Source organism: Carassius gibelio, chromosome A23 (assembly GCF_023724105.1).
Source record: "Carassius gibelio isolate Cgi1373 ecotype wild population from Czech Republic chromosome A23, carGib1.2-hapl.c, whole genome shotgun sequence".
NCBI classification, from domain to species: domain Eukaryota; kingdom Metazoa; phylum Chordata; class Actinopteri; order Cypriniformes; family Cyprinidae; genus Carassius; species Carassius gibelio.
Window position 1 is genome coordinate 548,588 of NC_068393.1, and position 17,528 is coordinate 566,115.

General features: G+C 45.0%; 1 protein-coding gene, 2 non-coding genes and 5 pseudogenes across 14 annotated transcripts in view; all 8 read right to left on the reverse strand.

Annotated features, from left to right (window-relative positions):
• LOC127944872 (uncharacterized) overlaps positions 1 to 17,528 on the reverse strand; it is a 352,827-nt gene that overhangs the window by 293,538 nt on the left and 41,761 nt on the right. Inside the window, exons 1-3 of one of the 12 annotated variants that reach the window (XM_052541214.1) lie at positions 5,409 to 5,596; positions 3,711 to 3,842; positions 73 to 1,541 (exon numbers count right to left, since the gene is read on the reverse strand). In XM_052541214.1, coding sequence (XP_052397174.1) covers positions 554 to 1,541; positions 3,711 to 3,832 — 1,110 coding nt within the window. In that variant the 5' untranslated portion in view covers positions 3,833 to 3,842; positions 5,409 to 5,596 and the 3' untranslated portion in view covers positions 73 to 553. Of the gene's footprint in view, positions 1 to 72; positions 1,542 to 3,710; positions 3,843 to 5,408; positions 5,636 to 17,528 lie in introns of those variants that run through there. The other 11 variants (XM_052541220.1, XM_052541260.1, XM_052541217.1 and 8 more) reach the window with 11 other exon arrangements.
• LOC127945249 (U1 spliceosomal RNA) lies at positions 8,059 to 8,222 on the reverse strand. Its single transcript, XR_008150595.1, has one exon. It is a non-coding gene; the product is annotated as a U1 spliceosomal RNA (small nuclear RNA).
• On the reverse strand, positions 8,597 to 8,773 carry LOC127945603 (uncharacterized; annotated as a pseudogene).
• Positions 9,579 to 9,676, reverse strand: LOC127945668 (uncharacterized; annotated as a pseudogene).
• Positions 12,164 to 12,327, reverse strand: LOC127945250 (U1 spliceosomal RNA). The gene has a single exon (XR_008150596.1). It is a non-coding gene; the product is annotated as a U1 spliceosomal RNA (small nuclear RNA).
• Positions 12,702 to 12,878, reverse strand: LOC127945604 (uncharacterized; annotated as a pseudogene).
• On the reverse strand, positions 13,684 to 13,781 carry LOC127945669 (uncharacterized; annotated as a pseudogene).
• LOC127945670 (uncharacterized) lies at positions 16,105 to 16,202 on the reverse strand (annotated as a pseudogene).

Genomic DNA, 17,528 nt, shown 5'->3' on the forward strand with positions numbered 1-17,528 from the left:
TCTTTGACATGCCTCGGGAGTGCATCACGGCCCTGACCGGTGATAAGAACAGATTTTTTCTTTCGAAAAAGTTTTATTGTCACCATTTACATTTTTTCCATTTGCATTTTTTCTTTTTCCCACAACATTTTCTTTTTAATCACACATTAAAACAAGCAATATAATATATAATAAATACACATGGTAAAATGAAATAAACAATCATTTTTAAAAAGCATTTGATTAAAACCACAGTGTTTTGCTTGTTTTTAAAAGTCCATTATTGAGGTGTGTTTAAAAGGTGCGGTCAGTTCCAAAGTAAAACACAAATTTTAAAAAAAAGCAAACAAGCCTCGTATATATGTTAATAAAACCTCTTTCATAATAAAACAATAAAAAACACCAATTAAAAATCATCTGTTGTGCAAGACCGGGGGTGAGTCCTTATCAAGTGGGTCATCACCCCACTCTCCAGAACAGGGACATGAGATGCTACTTTATGGACTCAGCGGAGATCCCCTCTCCTCCGGCCCGCTGGCCCGCTGTTCCCGTAGCCAGAGTGGTGAGGGTGCATCTACGGGCGGCCAGGGTCGGTGCCTGCCGGGACCCTCTCCGTGCGACCCCGGCCCCCCCGTCCGAATATCGTCGTCCGGTACCCCTGCAGCATTGATGTTACCTTTAGCTCGCATGCATGGAGGGTTACCGTAACGCGCTTCCCCACCAGCAGGTTTCTGGTGGCCCAGATGGCATCCTTGATGACGTTGAGGGTGAGCCAGAGCGAGGTAAATTTCTGTGCCGTCAAGTCCTTCAAGCCCCGGCCCACCCCAAGGATGGCGAGCTGGTACCCGAACTGGGCCCCACCCGCTGGTAGGCACGGGAAATACAGGGGGCCGGTCTTGGCCCACAGGTCCCGCGCAGTGCTGCACTCCCAGAGCAGGTGGTGGACGGTCTCCGGGGAATTGCAGCCGGACCGCGGGCAGATGGGGTTTTTGGCCATGCCTCTGGAGTGCATAACCGCCCTGACCGGGAGGATCTCATGAGCCACCATCCACGATAAGTCCTTGTGCCTGTTCTGGAGAGCGGGGTGAGCCGCGTTCCGCCAAACCTGTTTGGCCTCACTTGGTGTGAGGCCCGGAACTGGACTCACCGGTTCCCGGTCCTGCACAACAGAGATGAGAGACTTGTGTTGAGTTAAAATGGTGACATCTTCACTCTCTAAAAGGTATTTCTTTAAAAACTTTTTTATAAAACTGTACTCTTTGGGCAAGTTAAAAGACACTGGGGTTTTCAAGTCCACTGGTAAAATTTTCAGTGTTCGTAGGTAAGACCCCATCCAAAATCGCGCCATTGCAGCCGTCTTGTTTTCTTTGGATGGGGTCGTGGCATAACTAATGTGCAGGGCGGTGAAGCGGCTGCCTAAAAACAGGTGGGGGTCTGGGAGGCCTTTTCCACCGTTCTCCGGCCTTTTCTTGATGGTCTCCCTCTTCAGGCGCTCCCACTTGGACCCCCACAGGAAGTAAAACACCGCCCTCTCCAGTTTCCCCAGGAACCACCGAGGGGGGCTAAAAACAGAACAGACAAGTAAAATCAGAGGTAAAATCACAGATTTAAAAATTAAAACCTTGCCTTCCATCGTCATCTGTCTTAGTCCCCAAAACCCCAGTCTTTTCCTAACTTTCCCTAACAAGTCAGTCCAGTTTTCCCGTCCACCCCCGTCTTTATCAAATTTAACGCCTAAAATCTTAAAATCGTTGTCTTTAAAAACCAAATCAAGTCCTCCTGTGTCCACGTCTCCCCACGGCCCGAAGAGCTGGGCCTCGGACTTGTTTCTATTGAGTTTGGCGCCCGAGGCCCGACCGTACCAGTCAGTCAAGTCCAGTGCTCTTCGTATTGATAAAACGTCTGTGGCTAAAAGAGTTACGTCGTCCATATATAAAACACAGGTCGCCGTCAGTCCCCCCGTCCCAGGAACGTCCAGTCCTTTGATCCATTTGTCCCTTCTCAAGATCTGTGCCAGTGGCTCGATGCAAGCCACATACAGAAGAGGAGATAAAGGACATCCCTGACGGACACCACTGTGTATGTTCACAGCTTTGGAAAGATGCCCATTTATTAGAATTTTGCTGACTATTCCCTTGTACAGCAGTCCCACCCAGGCTATAAACCTCTTTGGAAACCCCATTTTCTCCAGAACCTGGAAGAGGTACTGGTGCGAGACTCGATCAAATGCTTTTTCAAAATCTAAATTTAGGACTACTAGCCGAATATTTCTGTCTCTCGCGTAACAGATGGCGTCTCTAATCAGCACTAGGTTGTCTGTTATCTTTCTTCCGGGCACAGAACAAGCTTGATCCGGGTGAATCACGTCCTCTAAAACAGTTGACATGCGTGTCGCTAAAACTTTGCTAAAAAGTTTATAATCGAAATTTAAAAGTGTTATGGGTCTCCAGTTTTTTAAGTCAGTCCGGTCACCTTTTTTGTGAAGTAAAGAAACTATCCCTATTCTAAAACTGTCTGGAAGTCTGTCGAGGGTCTCAAACTCTTTAAAAACTGTCAAAAGCTCTTGTCCTAAAATGTCCCAAAATGTTAGATAAAACTCCAGGGGAAGTCCATCCACTCCTGGGGACTTCCCCCTTTTAAAACCTCCAAGAGCTTTTTGGGTTTCTAAAATGTTCAAATCTTGGGCTAAAATCTCATTTTGACAGTCGACCCTTTTCTCAACAAAATTTAAAACTTCTTTTACGGTGTCTGAGTGTACCTTTTTAAAACTATATAAAGCCCCATAAAATTTTTCCACATCCTCTAAAATCTCTTTTGTTGTGTTAACCTCCCTATCCCCTGTTTTAACCCTGGTTAACCCCCCACCCCTTGTTATTATTTTCTTAAAAAAATATCTGGTACACTTTTCCCCTTCTTCAATTTCTCTCTCTTTGCTTCTTAAAAGGACCCCTTTACTTTCTATATTGGCTAAAACTGACATTTCCTTTTTTACATCCTGGATTTCATTGTTAAAATCAAAACCATTATTTAAAAGATTAAAATACCTTTGTAGTCTTTTTTGCAACCCCAACATGCATTTCTTTTCCCTACTCTTCTTTTCTTTCCCTATCTTTCTAAAAAACTGTCTCGTCCGGTCCTTTACCATCTCCCACCACTGTGCACGTGTATCATAAAAGTCTTGGAGGGTCTGCCATTGGCTGAACTGTTCCCTATATTCTAAAATTACATTCTTGTCTTCCAACAGGGAACAGTTCAGCTTCCACAGCCCTCCCCCTACCGTCACACCCATGGGCAGTGAAAGGGTGCAAGACAGCATCAGGTGATCAGAGAAAAAAAGGGGGGTTAATGTAGCATCGGTTGGCGGGCAGTCCCTTGTAAATACGTAGTCGATTCGAGAGGCTTTGGTACCATCACCACTGAACCAGGTGAAGCCCTCCTCTCTTTGATGCAAAATTTTAAAACAGTCGACTAAATTAAAATCTCTGACTAAACCCTGCAATAAAACCGACGTTTTGTCCACTCTGAAATCCTCCCCTACCCTTTTCCTGTCTGTTTTAGATAAAACACAATTAAAATCCCCTGCTACCATTAGGGGAGCCCTACCTAGCATGTGGGGTTGCAAGTCTTCTAAAAGCTCATATCTTTCGTTCTTTTCCGTAAAACCATATACATTAAGAACATTAAAATCCCTGTCTAAAAAGGTCAGATTTACTAAAAGTGCCCGGCCTTGCCTCACCACAGTGCTGCCCTTCACCAGGATGTTAGGATTATTAATTAAAACCGCAACTCCGTCGTTTTTGTTAAAATTTGATCCGCTCCATATGGAGGCTCCTGCGGACCATAGCTCTTCCATTTTTGTGTACCTAGTTAAAAAGGGCAGAGAACACTCTTGTAATAAAAACAAATCTGACTTAAAAGATTTTAAAAGGGACAAAATACTCTGTGCTCTAATGGTGGACCTCACACTTCTGACATTGATAGTAGAGATGGTGAGGGCCATGAGCAGTAGGGTTAAAAAGGTATGAGGCATTTAAAACAGAAGACAACAAAAAGACTACAAAAATATGATTAAAATCATGTTACATCTTGTAGCATTTGTCTTTCCTTTTCCCCAGATGAGCTGAGGTCAGGAGGGCAAATGCCTGTCGCTTCAGAGGCCACAGAGGGAACCTCTTGTGGCTCCTTTGGCGATGATGCTGTTAGCTTAATGTGCAAAAAGGAAACCTCATTTGGGGACTCTAGGGGCCACATGCGCTCCAGATCTACCGAGTCGGAACTATCGAGCTTATATGCTGCCCTAGATTTTTTCTCCTCCATTACAACCAGAGGAGACCCCGCAGGTCTTTTTTGCACCTGAGCATTAGGGAGTGAACACTGTGTCTCACTCCCGGTGGATTCTTCCACCCCATCCGAAACTGTTACCAGTGACTCTTCCTCACTTTCCTCTCCTTCCATTACCACTTCCTGTTCCGTTGCCTCCGCCCCTGTGGCCGCCCCACTTCCTCCTTCCTGCCCAATCCCTGAGGCCGGCTGGGAATTTGAAATTCCCGCCAAAACCTCAGGGACCGCCTCCTCTCTCCTTTGTTCCTTTGTTTGTTGCCCATGTGGGGCGGCCATTTTTAGCTTGTTGGCAAAACTTTTAGGGCAGTCTCTGTAGAGATGGTTTGTTTCTCCACAAAGATTGCACCGTCTGCCATTGGTACAGTCATCAAAACTGTGACCAATTTCTCTACACTTCCCACAGATTAACTCTTGGCATGCTTCAGCTAGATGACCAAACCTTGCACACTTTCTGCAGAGTTTGGGCATTCCTTGATAATGTATGTAGCCTCTGTTCTCTCCGAGCACAATCATGGAAGGCAGATGTTTCAGGCCCTGGTAGCCCCCAGCGTCTTCCCATTGTTTAATGGGAATTCGCCAGGAGCATGTCCAAATGCCATCTTCATCTAACACTTTGACAGGCTGGCCTCGAACAGTGCAAAATCTACCCAACCAAACACAAATATCATCTCCAGTCACGGTTTCATTGAACATCCTGACAATCACAGTTTTAAGTGTGTTATCAGAAAGTTTCTCAACAGTGAACATGGAGAACTGGGCTTTAACTGATTCAAACCTTTGCCAAAAGTCATTAAGTAGGGAAGCGGTTTTAAAACTAACATCAAATCCTTTGTTCAAGGGCAGAGTCATCAAACAATTCAGGTCATCACATTTAAAAGCTAGGGTCTTTTGGATCAGCTTCCTGGAAAAGTCCATACGGGACATTCCCAGGAGCTTCCCCTCACCCTGCCTGAATAAAAAACGCACGCTGTGGTGCCTCCGCACGCCGGCACGGGCAGCCGACATGATGGAGGCACCAACAGCCTAAAAACTTAAAACAACAATAAATACAACAATAAATAACAAAATAAATAATTAAAAGACCTCACCTTAAAACTTGTTGGAGCCCGAAGCAGCAGAGTTCAATATACCTCTCGAAGTTGTGTGACTCAAGATATGAAACGATCTCGAGTCAGGAAACCTCCAAGAGGCGATCGCAGTCTCAACCGTCCGACAAGATACTTGATCTTAGCCAAAAGGCCGAGAAGCGATGCTGCTAAGACGCAGCAGGGAGGAAGCCGGACACGGCGATGCCCATCTCGGCTTTGGTAAGTTTTGGGAGACCTAAAAACGCTGGGGGATGGTACCCTGATAGCACACATACATCTAGGAGACGTCTATTTGACATATGAATTTACATCTGCAAGATGTAGTTTTAAGGCTGTTTGCTCATCTGCAATACGTCTATTGGACGTCTCCTTTTAGCAGTGTTTGGAAGGTTACTTTGGAAATGTAATAGGTTACAGATTACAAGTTACCCTGTTTAAAATGTTATAGTAGTATAACTTTTTCAATTACTTTATTAAAGTAATGTAACTAATTACTTTTGAGTACTTTTAGATTACTTTTCTAAATTTGTGAAAATGAAATAATAATAAATAAAAACATATACATCAACTCAAATACAGTTATCTAATAAGCATGTGTCATTCCTGTATAATAAACTCCTGAAACATTGGTGTTTTTTTAAACTGCTGTCTCTTTGTATATGATATGATAGGTAAAATGCATGACGTGACACAGAGCAGTTCTAGAAATGATGTTTATGTGCTCATGTACTCCTATATTGAGGCGGCAGAGGCTGACAACACTGCAAGCTTCAGTAGGCCTATTTGTATTAAATGAAACTGCATGTTTTTGCCATTAATTTACAGGAAGGGCGGACTGGGAAAAACAAAAAATTCTGTTAAAATTCTGGAAATTATTAGGGCGTATGTCTCAGAACAGTCAGTGCAATTTGGGAAAGAAATCAGTGAAATCTGTATGTGGATGTGTGTAAATATTCAAATGTAATTGCCTTTGTAATCGTTAAAAATTTCATAAGTAACTTTAATTTAATTACTAATTTTTTCTTCGTAACTGTAACTAATTACAGTTACATTCATTTTGTAATTAAATTACGTAATGCTGTTACATGTAACTAGTTACTCCCCAACACTGCCTTTTAGATGTCAGATAGATGTCAATTAGATGTCTTTTAGATGTTTATGATTTAGAAGGTATATAAAACTGACATCTGAAAGGCGTATGTCAGACGTTTGTAGATGGCAGATGCTTTCCAGATCAACATTTCTTTAACAGACATCTTGCAGACGTAAGTGTGCTATCTGGGTAGTACCCTCCCCTGTCTACAACGTCACCGGGCCTCGTCCCGATCGGCCTGACGGAAAGTACGGCATGGCTCGTAACTCCCAAACGGTTGGTCGCAGAGCCACGTGCCTTATGTCACCGGAATCCTTGGCTCGAGCCGAACGAGACGCAGGTCTCAGATTGGCCCGTCGCTCTGACGAAATTTTCGGGTATTTTGGATTTTGTCGAAAACCTTCTTTTGCAACCTGGCGCCAGGTATTTGGCCCAGTCCCACCCAAATCAGCACAGAAAGCTTCTCTGGAGTCTGAGTGTCAATAATCATCCAAAAATAGAGGAAATTTCCATTCACCTTGGCGAGGGGACCTCAAAGCGTGCTAAGGTGGCGTGTCCGAGGTGGCTCGAATGGCTATAACTCCAGGAAGGAGTGAGATCCCTTCACCCAAATCGGCACACCTGTGCAGGGGCTCAGTCCGAGGCCAGGTGAAAAGGGACGCGGCGACAGGCCACTAGGTGGCGCCGTAAGCTGAAAAATAGGGAAAATGTAATGTAAATGGACAATCAAACAAAGATGAAAACACCTGCAACACTGCGGGATGGTAGTACCCTCCCCTGTCTGCAACGTCACCGGGCCTTGTCCCGATCGACCTGACGGTGGAACTGCAGCGACGGAAAGTACGGCATGGCTCGTAACTCCCAAACGGTTGGTCGCAGAGCCACGTGCCTCATGTCACCAGAATCCTTGGCTCGAGCCGAACGAGACGCAGGTCTCAGATTGGCCCGTCGCTCTGACGAAATTTTCGGGTATTTTGGATTTTGTCGAAAACCTTCTTTTGCAACCTGGCGCCAGGTATTTGGCCCAGTCCCACCCAAATCAGCACAGAAAGCTTCTCTGGAGTCTGACTGTCAATAATCATCCAAAAAAATAGGAAATTTCCATTCACCTTGGCGAGGGGACCTCAAAGCGTGCTAAGGTGGCGTGTCCGAGGTGGCTCGAATGGCTATAACTCCAGGAAGGAGTGAGATCCCTTCACCCAAATCGGCACACCTGTGCAGGGGCTCAGTCCGAGGCCAGGTGAAAAAGGGCGCGGCGACAGGCCACTAGGTGTCGCTGTAAGCGACAACAAAATTAATACGAATCGAAAAAAAGGACAACCAAACAACATGGAGACAGTTACAGCTAGGCTGCAGTCAGTCCAATCTACTTTCAAAGTAAGGTCTGCGCTATGTTCGAACTAAACTACCCACCAGGGTCCGATTTTTCAAGAGCGCAAGTGACTTTGTTTCACAGGCGCACAACACATATCTCGCATGTGACAGAACTCCCCATTCTGAAAGGAAAATAAATAAAAAACTGTAAAAACCTCTTCTGCTTTGTTTCACCAACAATTTCAGGGGAGAGCGCGAACGCAGTCCCCCACTACCATAAATTATGCAGTCGAGATTCCCGCATTTGGGGAATTCGCAGGGGTCAGCATGGCCGGAGTGCAATGGACAAGCCTCGCCCTGGGTGAACCGCCTTCTTGATCATGGTGTCTCCCCTGCCAGGTAAGTATGAAGGCCCAGGCGGTCAGCCAGAGGTCTGATTTGCATCTCTACCATCCTCACCAACGGTTAGCCCTCCGCCCCCCCTCCGGGAAAGGAAGGACGGGTGCCTTCCGTTACTGGCCTGGAAACTGCCAAGCTCATGGGCCGGTGCTTCCCAACGCCAGTTTTAGATGACTCTCTTTAAACAAACACACCTGATTCGATGCGTCACCTCGTCTGTGAAAGACTTCAAGACCTCAGGTGGGTGCATCGTTAGTGGAAGAGTCCAAGACCCCAGGTGGACACATCAGGAAAAAAGTTTGCAATAAACCACAGCATCTGCAATGGCAGCTCTCATTCCTTGTTCTGCTATTCGACACAATAAATGGCAATCCCCAAAAAGGGAAAGCACACCGTTCCTGGAGACACTGCAATACCAGGCCGATGCATGGAGTGGACGGAGCAAGCCCCGGCTCCAGCTCCGTGATCTAAAAATCCATTTAATATGTAGTCCCCGGATGGGGGACGTATCAGATATTAAACTGATAAGAACAGATTTTTTTCTTTTGAAAAATTTTATTGTCACAATACATTTTGGTTACATGCACACATTTGTTTTGTTAAAACACATTATACAATGGTTGTTGTTGTTGTTTTTGTTGTTGTTGTTTAATGCACAGGATAATTTTTAAATTAATTAATACACAAATAAAAACATTTTGTATTGAGTGTGTTTTTTGTTGTTGTTTGTGTGTCTGTAGTGCTAGAGAAAATAAAAAATAAAAAACAGTGTTATTAAAATCAAAAGACAGGTTTAAAAACGTTCTCTTCTGTTGTGCAAAAACGGGTATGTCCTTTAAAGAAAAAAGATTAAACCATCAGCTCAGTTCCTCAAAACCAGTCCCAGAGGCCTGACCCTTCTGGGCCCAGAGGAGATCCTCTTAAACCGAGGCACCGCTGTCCCACTTCAGGTGTTTGGGGGCATCTACGGGCAGTCAGGGCTCGTGGCTATGGGGACCTTTCCCGTGTAGCTCTGACCCTCCACATCCGAATGGCGACATGCGGTGTACTCCTGCAGCCTTGATTTGGCTAGCTGGATGGTGGCGTGCAGGGACCCCTGCATGCGCTTCCCTACCAGTAGGTTTCTGGAGGTCCATATGGCGTCTTGGATGCAGAGGATGGTAAGCCATAGCTTAGGGGGTGTTTTTGCTGGCATTTGTTTTTGGCTCACCCCTCCTCTCCCCATTGGGTAGTCTGGGACCCCCCCTACTGGTAGGTACGGGAATTGCTGGGGGCCAGCTGTCGCCCACAGGTCCCTCACAGCGCTGCACTCCCATAAGGCGTGCCTCACGGTCTCGGGGGCGCCACATCCGGACCGCGGGCAGATGGGGTTCTTTGACATGCCTCGGGAGTGCATCACGGCCCTGACCGGTGATAAGAACAGATACTACACTTGATCTTAGCCAAAAGGCCGAGAAGCGATGCTGCTAAGACGCAGCAGGGAGGAAGCCGGACACGGCGATGCCCATCTCGGCTTTGGTAAGTTTTGGGAGACCTAAAAACGCTGGGGGATGGTACCCTGATAGCACACATACATCTAGGAGACGTCTATTTGACATATGAATTTACATCTGCAAGATGTAGTTTTAAGGCTGTTTGCTCATCTGCAATACGTCTATTGGACGTCTCCTTTTAGCAGTGTTTGGAAGGTTACTTTGGAAATGTAATAGGTTACAGATTACAAGTTACCCTGTTTAAAATGTTATAGTAGTATAACTTTTTCAATTACTTTATTAAAGTAATGTAACTAATTACTTTTGAGTACTTTTAGATTACTTTTCTAAATTTGTGAAAATGAAATAATAATAAATAAAAACATATACATCAACTCAAATACAGTTATCTAATAAGCATGTGTCATTCCTGTATAATAAACTCCTGAAACATTGGTGTTTTTTTAAACTGCTGTCTCTTTGTATATGATATGATAGGTAAAATGCATGACGTGACACAGAGTAGTTCTAGAAATGATGTTTATGTGCTCATGTACTCCTATATTGAGGCGGCAGAGGCTGACAACACTGCAAGCTTCAGTAGGCCTATTTGTATTAAATGAAACTGCATGTTTTTGCCATTAATTTACAGGAAGGGCGGACTGGGAAAAACAAAAAATTCTGTTAAAATTCTGGAAATTATTAGGGCGTATGTCTCAGAACAGTCAGTGCAATTTGGGAAAGAAATCAGTGAAATCTGTATGTGGATGTGTGTAAATATTCAAATGTAATTGCCTTTGTAATCGTTAAAAATTTCATAAGTAACTTTAATTTAATTACTAATTTTTTCTTCGTAACTGTAACTAATTACAGTTACATTCATTTTGTAATTAAATTACGTAATGCTGTTACATGTAACTAGTTACTCCCCAACACTGCCTTTTAGATGTCAGATAGATGTCAATTAGATGTCTTTTAGATGTTTATGATTTAGAAGGTATATAAAACTGACATCTGAAAGGCGTATGTCAGACGTTTGTAGATGGCAGATGCTTTCCAGATCAACATTTCTTTAACAGACATCTTGCAGACGTAAGTGTGCTATCTGGGTAGTACCCTCCCCTGTCTACAACGTCACCGGGCCTCGTCCCGATCGGCCTGACGGAAAGTACGGCATGGCTCGTAACTCCCAAACGGTTGGTCGCAGAGCCACGTGCCTTATGTCACCGGAATCCTTGGCTCGAGCCGAACGAGACGCAGGTCTCAGATTGGCCCGTCGCTCTGACGAAATTTTCGGGTATTTTGGATTTTGTCGAAAACCTTCTTTTGCAACCTGGCGCCAGGTATTTGGCCCAGTCCCACCCAAATCAGCACAGAAAGCTTCTCTGGAGTCTGAGTGTCAATAATCATCCAAAAATAGAGGAAATTTCCATTCACCTTGGCGAGGGGACCTCAAAGCGTGCTAAGGTGGCGTGTCCGAGGTGGCTCGAATGGCTATAACTCCAGGAAGGAGTGAGATCCCTTCACCCAAATCGGCACACCTGTGCAGGGGCTCAGTCCGAGGCCAGGTGAAAAGGGACGCGGCGACAGGCCACTAGGTGGCGCCGTAAGCTGAAAAATAGGGAAAATGTAATGTAAATGGACAATCAAACAAAGATGAAAACACCTGCAACACTGCGGGATGGTAGTACCCTCCCCTGTCTGCAACGTCACCGGGCCTTGTCCCGATCGACCTGACGGTGGAACTGCAGCGACGGAAAGTACGGCATCGCTCGTAACTCCCAAACGGTTGGTCGCAGAGCCACGTGCCTTATGTCACCAGAATCCTTGGCTCGAGCCGAACGAGACGCAGGTCTCAGATTGGCCCGTCGCTCTGACGAAATTTTCGGGTATTTTGGATTTTGTCGAAAACCTTCTTTTGCAACCTGGCGCCAGGTATTTGGCCCAGTCCCACCCAAATCAGCACAGAAAGCTTCTCTGGAGTCTGACTGTCAATAATCATCCAAAAAAATAGGAAATTTCCATTCACCTTGGCGAGGGGACCTCAAAGCGTGCTAAGGTGGCGTGTCCGAGGTGGCTCGAATGGCTATAACTCCAGGAAGGAGTGAGATCCCTTCACCCAAATCGGCACACCTGTGCAGGGGCTCAGTCCGAGGCCAGGTGAAAAAGGGCGCGGCGACAGGCCACTAGGTGTCGCTGTAAGCGACAACAAAATTAATACGAATCGAAAAAAAGGACAACCAAACAACATGGAGACAGTTACAGCTAGGCTGCAGTCAGTCCAATCTACTTTCAAAGTAAGGTCTGCGCTATGTTCGAACTAAACTACCCACCAGGGTCCGATTTTCCAAGAGCGCAAGTGACTTTGTTTCACAGGCGCACAACACATATCTCGCATGTGACAGAACTCCCCATTCTGAAAGGAAAATAAATAAAAAACTGTAAAAACCTCTTCTGCTTTGTTTCACCAACAATTTCAGGGGAGAGCGCGAACGCAGTCCCCCACTACCATAAATTATGCAGTCGAGATTCCCGCATTTGGGGAATTCGCAGGGGTCAGCATGGCCGGAGTGCAATGGACAAGCCTCGCCCTGGGTGAACCGCCTTCTTGATCATGGTGTCTCCCCTGCCAGGTAAGTATGAAGGCCCAGGCGGTCAGCCAGAGGTCTGATTTGCATCTCTACCATCCTCACCAACGGTTAGCCCTCCGCCCCCCCTCCGGGAAAGGAAGGACGGGTGCCTTCCGTTACTGGCCTGGAAACTGCCAAGCTCATGGGCCGGTGCTTCCCAACGCCAGTTTTAGATGACTCTCTTTAAACAAACACACCTGATTCGATGCGTCACCTCGTCTGTGAAAGACTTCAAGACCTCAGGTGGGTGCATCGTTAGTGGAAGAGTCCAAGACCCCAGGTGGACACATCAGGAAAAAAGTTTGCAATAAACCACAGCATCTGCAATGGCAGCTCTCATTCCTTGTTCTGCTATTCGACACAATAAATGGCAATCCCCAAAAAGGGAAAGCACACCGTTCCTGGAGACACTGCAATACCAGGCCGATGCATGGAGTGGACGGAGCAAGCCCCGGCTCCAGCTCCGTGATCTAAAAATCCATTTAATATGTAGTCCCCGGATGGGGGACGTATCAGATATTAAACTGATAAGAACAGATTTTTTTCTTTTGAAAAATTTTATTGTCACAATACATTTTGGTTACATGCACACATTTGTTTTGTTAAAACACATTATACAATGGTTGTTGTTGTTGTTTTTGTTGTTGTTGTTTAATGCACAGGATAATTTTTAAATTAATTAATACACAAATAAAAACATTTTGTATTGAGTGTGTTTTTTGTTGTTGTTTGTGTGTCTGTAGTGCTAGAGAAAATAAAAAATAAAAAACAGTGTTATTAAAATCAAAAGACAGGTTTAAAAACGTTCTCTTCTGTTGTGCAAAAACGGGTATGTCCTTTAAAGAAAAAAGATTAAACCATCAGCTCAGTTCCTCAAAACCAGTCCCAGAGGCCTGACCCTTCTGGGCCCAGAGGAGATCCTCTTAAACCGAGGCACCGCTGTCCCACTTCAGGTGTTTGGGGGCATCTACGGGCAGTCAGGGCTCGTGGCTATGGGGACCTTTCCCGTGTAGCTCTGACCCTCCACATCCGAATGGCGACATGCGGTGTACTCCTGCAGCCTTGATTTGGCTAGCTGGATGGTGGCGTGCAGGGACCCCTGCATGCGCTTCCCTACCAGTAGGTTTCTGGAGGTCCATATGGCGTCTTGGATGCAGAGGATGGTAAGCCATAGCTTAGGGGGTGTTTTTGCTGGCATTTGTTTTTGGCTCACCCCTCCTCTCCCCATTGGGTAGTCTGGGACCCCCCCTACTGGTAGGTACGGGAATTGCTGGGGGCCAGCTGTCGCCCACAGGTCCCTCACAGCGCTGCACTCCCATAAGGCGTGCCTCACGGTCTCGGGGGCGCCACATCCGGACCGCGGGCAGATGGGGTTCTTTGACATGCCTCGGGAGTGCATCACGGCCCTGACCGGTGATAAGAACAGATACTACACTTGATCTTAGCCAAAAGGCCGAGAAGCGATGCTGCTAAGACGCAGCAGGGAGGAAGCCGGACACGGCGATGCCCATCTCGGCTTTGGTAAGTTTTGGGAGACCTAAAAACGCTGGGGGATGGTACCCTGATAGCACACATACATCTAGGAGACGTCTATTTGACATATGAATTTACATCTGCAAGATGTAGTTTTAAGGCTGTTTGCTCATCTGCAATACGTCTATTGGACGTCTCCTTTTAGCAGTGTTTGGAAGGTTACTTTGGAAATGTAATAGGTTACAGATTACAAGTTACCCTGTTTAAAATGTTATAGTAGTATAACTTTTTCAATTACTTTATTAAAGTAATGTAACTAATTACTTTTGAGTACTTTTAGATTACTTTTCTAAATTTGTGAAAATGAAATAATAATAAATAAAAACATATACATCAACTCAAATACAGTTATCTAATAAGCATGTGTCATTCCTGTATAATAAACTCCTGAAACATTGGTGTTTTTTTAAACTGCTGTCTCTTTGTATATGATATGATAGGTAAAATGCATGACGTGACACAGAGCAGTTCTAGAAATGATGTTTATGTGCTCATGTACTCCTATATTGAGGCGGCAGAGGCTGACAACACTGCAAGCTTCAGTAGGCCTATTTGTATTAAATGAAACTGCATGTTTTTGCCATTAATTTACAGGAAGGGCGGACTGGGAAAAACAAAAAATTCTGTTAAAATTCTGGAAATTATTAGGGCGTATGTCTCAGAACAGTCAGTGCAATTTGGGAAAGAAATCAGTGAAATCTGTATGTGGATGTGTGTAAATATTCAAATGTAATTGCCTTTGTAATCGTTAAAAATTTCATAAGTAACTTTAATTTAATTACTAATTTTTTCTTCGTAACTGTAACTAATTACAGTTACATTCATTTTGTAATTAAATTACGTAATGCTGTTACATGTAACTAGTTACTCCCCAACACTGCCTTTTAGATGTCAGATAGATGTCAATTAGATGTCTTTTAGATGTTTATGATTTAGAAGGTATATAAAACTGACATCTGAAAGGCGTATGTCAGACGTTTGTAGATGGCAGATGCTTTCCAGATCAACATTTCTTTAACAGACATCTTGCAGACGTAAGTGTGCTATCTGGGTAGTACCCTCCCCTGTCTACAACGTCACCGGGCCTCGTCCCGATCGGCCTGACGGAAAGTACGGCATGGCTCGTAACTCCCAAACGGTTGGTCGCAGAGCCACGTGCCTTATGTCACCGGAATCCTTGGCTCGAGCCGAACGAGACGCAGGTCTCAGATTGGCCCGTCGCTCTGACGAAATTTTCGGGTATTTTGGATTTTGTCGAAAACCTTCTTTTGCAACCTGGCGCCAGGTATTTGGCCCAGTCCCACCCAAATCAGCACAGAAAGCTTCTCTGGAGTCTGAGTGTCAATAATCATCCAAAAATAGAGGAAATTTCCATTCACCTTGGCGAGGGGACCTCAAAACGTGCTAAGGTGGCGTGTCCGAGGTGGCTCGAATGGCTATAACTCCAGGAAGGAGTGAGATCCCTTCACCCAAATCGGCACACCTGTGCAGGGGCTCAGTCCGAGGCCAGGTGAAAAGGGACGCGGCGACAGGCCACTAGGTGGCGCCGTAAGCTGAAAAATAGGGAAAATGTAATGTAAATGGACAATCAAACAAAGATGAAAACACCTGCAACACTGCGGGATGGTAGTACCCTCCCCTGTCTGCAACGTCACCGGGCCTTGTCCCGATCGGCCTGACGGTGGAACTGCAGCGACGGAAAGTACGGCATCGCTCGTAACTCCCAAACGGTTGGTCGCAGAGCCACGTGCCTTATGTCACCGGAATCCTTGGCTCGAGCCGAACGAGACGCAGGTATTAAACTGATAAGAACAGATTTTTTTCTTTTGAAAAATTTTATTGTCACAATACATTTTGGTTACATGCACACATTTGTTTTGTTAAAACACATTATACAATGGTTGTTGTTGTTGTTTTTGTTGTTGTTGTTTAATGCACAGGATTGCAGCCTTGATTTGGCTAGCTGGATGGTGGCGTGCAGGGACCCCTGCATGCGCTTCCCTACCAGTAGGTTTCTGGAGGTCCATATGGCGTCTTGGATGCAGAGGATGGTAAGCCATAGCTTAGGGGGTGTTTTTGCTGGCATTTGTTTTTGGCTCACCCCTCCTCTCCCCATTGGGTAGTCTGGGACCCCCCCTACTGGTAGGTACGGGAATTGCTGGGGGCCAGCTGTCGCCCACAGGTCCCTCACAGCGCTGCACTCCCATAAGGCGTGCCTCACGGTCTCGGGGGCGCCACATCCGGACCGCGGGCAGATGGGGTTCTTTGACATGCCTCGGGAGTGCATCACGGCCCTGACCGGTGATAAGAACAGATACTACACTTGATCTTAGCCAAAAGGCCGAGAAGCGATGCTGCTAAGACGCAGCAGGGAGGAAGCCGGACACGGCGATGCCCATCTCGGCTTTGGTAAGTTTTGGGAGACCTAAAAACGCTGGGGGATGGTACCCTGATAGCACACATACATCTAGGAGACGTCTATTTGACATATGAATTTACATCTGCAAGATGTAGTTTTAAGGCTGTTTGCTCATCTGCAATACGTCTATTGGACGTCTCCTTTTAGCAGTGTTTGGAAGGTTACTTTGGAAATGTAATAGGTTACAGATTACAAGTTACCCTGTTTAAAATGTTATAGTAGTATAACTTTTTCAATTACTTTATTAAAGTAATGTAACTAATTACTTTTGAGTACTTTTAGATTACTTTTCTAAATTTGTGAAAATGAAATAATAATAAATAAAAACATATACATCAACTCAAATACAGTTATCTAATAAGCATGTGTCATTCCTGTATAATAAACTCCTGAAACATTGGTGTTTTTTTAAACTGCTGTCTCTTTGTATATGATATGATAGGTAAAATGCATGACGTGACACAGAGCAGTTCTAGAAATGATGTTTATGTGCTCATGTACTCCTATATTGAGGCGGCAGAGGCTGACAACACTGCAAGCTTCAGTAGGCCTATTTGTATTAAATGAAACTGCATGTTTTTGCCATTAATTTACAGGAAGGGCGGACTGGGAAAAACAAAAAATTCTGTTAAAATTCTGGAAATTATTAGGGCGTATGTCTCAGAACAGTCAGTGCAATTTGGGAAAGAAATCAGTGAAATCTGTATGTGGATGTGTGTAAATATTCAAATGTAATTGCCTTTGTAATCGTTAAAAATTTCATAAGTAACTTTAATTTAATTACTAATTTTTTCTTCGTAACTGTAACTAATTACAGTTACATTCATTTTGTAATTAAATTACGTAATGCTGTTACATGTAACTAGTTACTCCCCAACACTGCCTTTTAGATGTCAGATAGATGTCAATTAGATGTCTTTTAGATGTTTATGATTTAGAAGGTATATAAAACTGACATCTGAAAGGCGTATGTCAGACGTTTGTAGATGGCAGATGCTTTCCAGATCAACATTTCTTTAACAGACATCTTGCAGACGTAAGTGTGCTATCTGGGTAGTACCCTCCCCTGTCTACAACGTCACCGGGCCTCGTCCCGATCGGCCTGACGGAAAGTACGGCATGGCTCGTAACTCCCAAACGGTTGGTCGCAGAGCCACGTGCCTTATGTCACCGGAATCCTTGGCTCGAGCCGAACGAGACGCAGGTCTCAGATTGGCCCGTCGCTCTGACGAAATTTTCGGGTATTTTGGATTTTGTCGA